The sequence below is a fragment of the Myotis brandtii genome, unplaced genomic scaffold (assembly GCF_000412655.1).
Source record: "Myotis brandtii unplaced genomic scaffold, ASM41265v1 scaffold321, whole genome shotgun sequence".
Taxonomy (NCBI): Eukaryota; Metazoa; Chordata; class Mammalia; order Chiroptera; family Vespertilionidae; genus Myotis; species Myotis brandtii.
The window spans coordinates 1,314,598-1,321,942 of record NW_005362314.1 but is presented as its reverse complement, the minus strand read 5'-3'; the positions used below and the strand labels follow the sequence as shown (position 1 = coordinate 1,321,942).

Genomic DNA, 7,345 nt, shown 5'->3' with positions numbered 1-7,345 from the left:
GCTCCCACAGGGGGAGCTCTGCTCAGCCACAAGCCAGGCTGATGGCTGCCAGCACAGTGGTGGTGGCGGGAGCCTCTCCCGCCTCCTCAGCAGCGCTAAGGATGTCCGACTGCAGCTTCGGCCTGCTCCCCGCTGGCAAGTGGACATCCCCGAGGGCTCCCGGGCTGGCAGAGGGATGTCTGACTACCAGCTTAGGCCCGATCCCCTGGGGAGCGGGTGGACATCTCCCGAGGGGTGGACATCCCCCGAGGGGTCCCAGACTGCGAGAGGGCACAGGCTGGGCTGAGGGACCCCCCCCCGTACACAAATTTTTGTGCACCAGGCCTCTAGTTTTTAAATAAATGTCAATGGTTCATACTCTTTGACCAAGCAAGTTCCAAGAAACATTTACATGGATTGTACCCAAAGCACTGCTCATAACAGCATGAAAAAAAACGAAGAAAAATCAACATCAGAATACATCCCAGACCCTATCAAAGGGGATTAGTTAAGTCAATATTATACACCCATACAATGAATGACTGCTGGATGGCTGCCCTTTTTTTTTAAAGGACATTAGCAAAGTTAAAACAAGCAGACTGCAAATCAGTACCTGTGTCATCCTATTTATATTTTTAAAAAATATAATAGTGAATGCAATGAAAAATAATTTTTGAGGAGGGAATACCCCACAGGCAGACAACAGTGGTTATATCTGAGGGGTAAGACTTTGGAGGCCCTTTTCTCTCTGAGCAAGGGTTCTAATGCCTGCCAGAGGCCTGAACAACTCCTCCACCCCAGTCCCCATCTCTCTCTTTCAGTAGTTTTTTTTCTCAGTCTTGATTTACCCCTCTCTGGGTCTCTCATTCTCCTGCTCTTTCTGTCTTTCGGTCTTTCTCTCTTTTCTTTTATTTCTTTTCTTTTCTTTTCTTTTCTTTTCCTTTTCTTTTCTTTTCTTTCTCTCTCTCTCTCTCTCTCTCTCTCTCTCTCTGTGGGTGAGGGGGGGAGGAGGATCAGCCTCCCTCTCTCCCTCCTCCTCCCATTCTCCCTCCCCCCTCTCTCCTTCCCTCCCTCTCTCTCCCCCTTTCCTGCCAGCCCAGTCCAGTCTTGGTGGGCTCGTGGATGGCAGGGCCTACACTCAGCAATGGTGATCAGATGCCCTGGTCTCCTTGGAACAGAAGGCTCACACCCAGCTCAGGGAACTAAACCTTGGTTGGGTTTGGAATCTGAAGTTTCACCCAGGGCTACATTGAGAGACAGGCAGGATCCCCCCACCCCAAGCCACTGACCAAACCCTGGTCTGGCTGCTCTAAGCCAGAGACCCTTAGACAACTGCGCTCTGACTGATAGCCACTCACCAGCGTCCAAAGGACGTAGATGGTGAAGAGGGCAATGGTGAGGGCAATGAGCCCCACAGCCTCCAGCCGGCTGTGGAGCCGGAGGTGATCCTGGGCCCCACGCAGGCACAGCCAGCCCGAGATAGCGGCTAGAGGAGTGATGAATAGGAAACACACCATGTCACAGCACAGCGTCCGCTTCTCTGTCCGAGGCCCCGGGTCCTTCAGCCACTGCCAGGGGTAAGGAAAGGAGGGAGCTGCTGAGAGAAGCTACACACCACCCTTCAGCTATTCCAACCTAGGGATGGGGTGCAAGACCTCCAGACCCTGTGCCTCCCTCTGCCGACACCGTTTGTGACCACTGGGCCCTGCAGGACCAGCCTCCTGCCTGGCACCTCCCTCCCTCCTTTCCTTCTTACAAGTACTTAATGAGCCTAAAATAACCCAGGCACTGCTGGGCATCTTTGCCCCATTTGACAGATGGGGAAACTAAGAGGCACAGAGGGGCTGACTCATTTGTGCAAACTTGCACAACTAATTGCTCACAAAGCCAGGACTGGAAGCCAGGAAGTCTTGCTCCAGGGCCTGTGTGCCCTTGAACGTTGTGCTACACTGCCTGTCACAGATGAGTGGGCAAGAAAAATGGGCTTCACTCATGAAATTCTGATGAACAGGACAGAAAGGGTCCTTGCCCTCCAATGCTAATGGGGTGAGGTACAAAACAAGAGTGTGTGCTCAAAGAGGGGAAGGCCTTGCTGAGGAGGTGACATTGAGGACCAGATGAGCAGGAGGAGCCATGTGAAGAATGGGGAGCCAGCACTCCAGGCGGCAGGAACAGCAAATGCAAAGGCCCTGAGTTGGGAGTGTGTGACCTGGACAAAGCACAGTGGGAAGGAGGCCCATGTGGCTGGAGCATGAGGGAGAAGGGGGCTACAGGCAGGGCAAGCTCTCCTTCCACTGTTCTCCTAAGAGCCCAGTTCCCACCTGCCAGAAACCTTTCCAGAGCCCGAACCTCAGCCCACTGTCATCGCCCTGTCGCTCTCAGCAGCCCTCTGCCAAGCTGGGCAGGGAGGAGCATAAAGAGCATCCAGGTGGTCCGCAGAGCTTTAGGGAGCAGGGAGACAGCCATGCCTGGGAATGCCCTATCTCAGCCCAGACACATCCCACTCAGGCTAAATTTTAACCTCCCAGCAAGGACCACAAAACCCAGTGTGGCTGCTACCACCTCCTTCTGGGTTACTCTCCTCCTGCTTTATTTTGTTTTTATTTTTATTGATTTCAGAGAGGAAGAGAGAGGGAGAGAAACACCAATGATGAGAGAGAATCACTGATTGGCTGCCTCCTGCATGCCCCTCACTGGGGATCGAGCCCGCAACCTGGGCATGTTCCCTGGCCAATTATTGAACAGTGACCTCTTGGTTCATAGGTCAACGCTCAACCACAGAGCCATTCTGGCTGGGCTCCCCTCCTGCTTTAACTTGTTCCACTCTAGCCACTTGGGCTTTGTCAAACATACTTAGCTCTTCCTGTTTGGGGGGGCTTTGCACTTGCTGTGCCCTCTGCCAGGACTGCCCTTCCCTGGGTTCTTGGCATTGCTGGCTCCTTTTCATTCCCCAAATCTCAGGTTCAACGGTCACTTAAAGTGACCAATTTGGGGAGGGGGCACAGGGTTTGTCAGGTCTAGAACCTTAGGCCTAGTTCCCTCCCCCCATCAGTGGACTCTACCCTAGAGTGGAGGAAGGAAGGAGGTTCATCCTATAAAGAAGCTGCTTCCTCAGCCCACCAGGATCCCCCAGGCAGTTCCCTCCTCTGGACCCATGCCTGCCTTCCTCCCTTGCCCCCTCCAACTTCATGCTCCTAAGCATACCTCTGTGAGGGGCCGAGGCCGCTTCTCCACTGCAAACTCTGTGTGGCACAGCTCACAGTAGCTGGTGTTGGATGAGGAAAGCCACCTCTCCAGACAGCTCTTGTGCACAGCGCCCAGTGTGCCAGTGCAGCCACATGGAGACAGCAAGCTCTCCCCATTCGCTCCCTCATGGCAGATCCGGCAGAAGGGACCATCGCTGGACACAGAGATGGGACATGTGAGCAATGATCAGGCTTTCTGCCTATATGCCTGCTTCACTACCCATTGGATCGCAAGCTACTTGGCAAACTCCTATTTATCCTTCAACACCCAGCTCCAAATGTCCTTTCCTTTGGGAAGCCTTCCCAAATCCCATAGGTGGAGTGATGTGCTCTCTCCCCAGGGTTTCTGCAGCACTATTTTAGGCTCAGGGTGAGCATCTCTCTTTTTTAAAATTTATCTTTATTTTTATTTTTTTAAAATGTATTTTATTGATTTTTTACAGAGAGGAAGGGAGAGGGATAGAAAGTCAGAAACATCGATGAGAGAGAAACATCGACCAGCTGCCTCCTGCACACTCCCTACTGGAGATGTGCCTGCAACCAAGGTACATGCCCTTGACCGGAATCGAACCCAGGACTCCTCAGTCCCCAGGCCGATGCTCTATCCAGTGAGCCAAACCGGCTAGGGCTATTTTTGAAAATATTACAGATATCCCCCCTTTTTTCCCCATTGACCCCTTCCACCCTGCACTCGCCACCCCTCCCAGGCCTTCACCACACTGGGTGAGTATCTCTTACACCTGTCTACCCAGAGTCCACTCCTTTTCCTCCAATAACATTCTCATTGTGCAATACCACCCTGATTGTCCTGGGCAACTCCCCGATCCCGCTCTTTTTTTGTTGTTGTTAATCTTCATCTGAACATATTTTTCTATTGATTTTTAGAGAGAATGGAAGGGAGAGAAAGACAGAAACATCGATGTGAGAGAGACACATTGATTGATTGCCTCCCGCATGCGACCTGACCTGGATCGGGGAGCAAACCCACAACCCAGTTACGTGCCCTGACTGGGAATCAAACTGTGACCTCCTGATTCATAGGTTGAAGCTCAATCATTGAGTCACACCAGCCAGGTTTCATTCAATTCTTGGTCTTTAAGGACTAGGACAGAGCTGATGATACCCCTGATGACCTCAGTCCTGACCAATCAAAACACCACATGTCACCGGGCACAGGACCAACTTAGACCATGTGTGATACAATCAAAGCCACAGGGAATTAACTTTTGAAATTCTGTCGTCGTCGTCCCCCCACACCCCCTAAACTCCAGAACTACAGGCAGCATGATTGATGTAAGTCTAGAACTTCTGGTGGCAGCCTGGTCTCCACCTGGCGTCTTTGAATGATGCCAAACAGAAAAACGGAAGAAAGCAGAGCCAAAAGACAGGGAAGGACAGACTTTTTAGGAAATCAATCAGAGGCACTGGATCTAGGCATACCTGAGGACCATGCTACCTGAAAAACCTGTGTGTCCAGGGAGAAGAGCTCCTTTGCCCCTCTACCCTGTGAGCTCCGAAAACAGGCATAGAAAGCATCATAGGGGAAGTCTCAGTCGTAGCCTGGCCTCTGGGGATGCTGGTGCTTCCTGGGGCAGCTTAGGAGACTGGGGACGTGGCTTTGGTGGGCCCAGAGGCTGTCTAGCACATGAGTCATTGTTTTCCAGACATTTCTGCCCAGAAAGAACTGTGGAACATACAAAGGAGGCGGAACAAGAGAGCAGTTGTATTTTTGTGGTTTTTTTTAAATTTTTATTTATTGATTAAAAATATTTCTTTTAGTTAATTCTCATTGGAAGATATTTTTTCCATTGATTTTCGGAGAAAGCAGAAGGGAAAGAGAAAGAGAGAGAGAGAGAGAGAGAGAGAGAGAGAGAGAGACAGAGAGAGACAGAGAGAGACATTGATTGGTTGCCTCCCACATGTGCCCACCCGGGCCAGGGATCAAACCTGCAATTCAGGTATGGACCCTTGACTAGGAATCAAACCCACAACTCTTCAGTTCTCAGGTCAATGCTCTAACAACTGAGACACACTGGCCAGGGTTTATTTATTGATTTTTAGAGAGAAGAAGGAAGGGGAGAGAGGAACATTGACCTGCTGTTCCACTCATTTACGCATTCATTGGTTGAATCTTTTTTTTTTTTAAGTAGAGCTTTTTTATATATATTTTTATTGATTTCAGAAAGGAAGGGAGAGGGAGAGATACAAACATCAATGATGAGAATCATTGATCAGTTACCTCCTGCACGCCCCCTACTGGGGATCGAGCCCACAACCCAGGCTTGTGCCCTTGACCAGAATTGAACCCAAGACCCCTTCAGTCCACAGGCCGATGCTCTATCCACTGAGTCAAACCAGCGAGGGCCATTGGTTGATTCTTGTATGTGCCCTGACTGAGGATCAAACCTACAAACCTTGGCATATTGGAACAACGCTCTAACCAACTGAGCTACCCAGCCAGGGCAAGAGAGCAGTTTTCCAGAAAACAACAGTTTTCCCTTGGAAACTGTTTTCCATTCTTTACTCAGCAGCTCCTGCTGGGGGGCAGGGCCTGACTGCTCTGAAACCAAAGAGCTGAGCTGACCCCTCATGTCTGCTTTCTGTCACCAGTCCTGTGCAGGGTGTTGCTTCCTCACACAGGTCAAAAGGGTACTCCTGTCTACACTCTCACTCCACACCCTGATTCACACACACACACACACACACACACACACACACACACACACACACAAAGTTCACAGGAAAGGAACCCCAGTTCTGGAACCCAGCCTGGGATGAGAACCTTGAGGAAGAGCCCCATCAGTTTAGGGTTGTCCTGGGAAACCCTACTTTGGAGGATCAAGTTCAGAGAGAAAAACAAAACAAAAACAGATTTATGATTGAGTACTTATGTACTGAGCACTGTTTGAAGTTCAACATCTTGGATTAATTTGTCTCGTTCCCACAGGAGACATGGAGGAAGGCACCCCCATTTTAGAGATGGGGAAACTGGAACTTCAAGGGATAAACTCAATTATGCAAACAATCACAGCTAGTCATCTGCAAAGCTGGGGTTTGAATCCAGGAAATCTTGCTCCAGGGCCTGTGTACCCTTGGCCACTATGCTACATATATTGCCTGCCACAGATGGTGGGGCAAGAGAAATAGACTTCACTCAGGAAAATAATGCACATAATACAAATGGAAAGGAAATGGAGTGGGGAAGTTGGTAATATATGTACAGATGCCCAGTGGGCTGCCCAGAGAATGTCCCAAGAGCAAGAGGAGAAGGAGAGTGTGACCAAGGAAGAAAACGAAGAGGCAGTAGTAGAAAGCCAGGGAATGCAGAAATGCTCTGGGAAGTTTCTAGAAGGGCCCGGGCCCACTTACAGCCTGGTGGGCAGAGCACTGAAGGCTCAGGGGCTAGAGGGGCCCCAGATGCTCGCCCCAAGCCTGAGCCTTTGTGGATTGTGCTGGGCCCTGGAGACACCACCTGGGCCTTCAACTTTGTCCTCTGCAGGTTTAAGGGTCCAGAACTTTCCGCCTCACCTAGTTTCTGCCATGGTCCCCCAGGAATCAGGGTCTCCCTTGAAGCAAAATGAAAGGCTTGATTATTATGAAGGCATTGGATATTATATCTTTGAGCCCCACCCCACTGCTCTCAGATGACAGAGGGTGGCTAGGAGGAGGAATTACAGGGGAAAGGAGAGGGCAGGCGAATGGTGACCTGGTTGCACGGCCTATTCCAATCCCCAGAACCTGCTGGCAGTGGTGGGAGGATCCTCATTTATTCCTGGGAGACTGGCCAGGAGGCTGGAGGGAAAGTCACATCTCAGGATGATAACAGCTCTTTGGAAAAACAGCCCCTCTGGGAAGGGCCAATCTGCCCTCGCCTTCAGCCTGGACAGGATTGAGTTGCATCAAGAAACAGAGGGGAGAGGAGAAACCAAGATGGCGGCATAGTTAAACACCGGAAATTGCTGCCTCGCACAACCACTTCAAAAATACAACTAAAAGACAAAACGGACATCATCCAGAACCATAGGAAGGCTGGCTGAGTGGAAATTCTACAACTAGAAGGAAAGAGAAAAGCACACTGAGACTCAGAGGAGGTGCGGAAGTAAAGTGCAGAGGTACGGAGG

General features: G+C 50.6%; 1 protein-coding gene across 4 annotated transcripts in view; it reads right to left on the bottom strand.

Moving 5' to 3' along the window:
- MARCH2 (membrane-associated ring finger (C3HC4) 2, E3 ubiquitin protein ligase) overlaps positions 1-7,345 on the bottom strand; it is a 23,559-nt gene that overhangs the window by 2,295 nt on the left and 13,919 nt on the right. For 3 of the 4 annotated variants that reach the window (XM_005870711.2, XM_005870712.2, XM_014543265.1), the window contains exons 3-4: positions 3,184-3,379; positions 1,338-1,547 (exon numbers count right to left, since the gene is read on the bottom strand). In XM_005870711.2, the coding sequence (XP_005870773.1) occupies positions 1,338-1,547; positions 3,184-3,379 (406 nt within the window). The remainder of the gene's footprint in view (positions 1-1,337; positions 1,548-3,183; positions 3,380-7,345) is intronic. The other variant, XM_014543266.1, reaches the window with a different exon arrangement.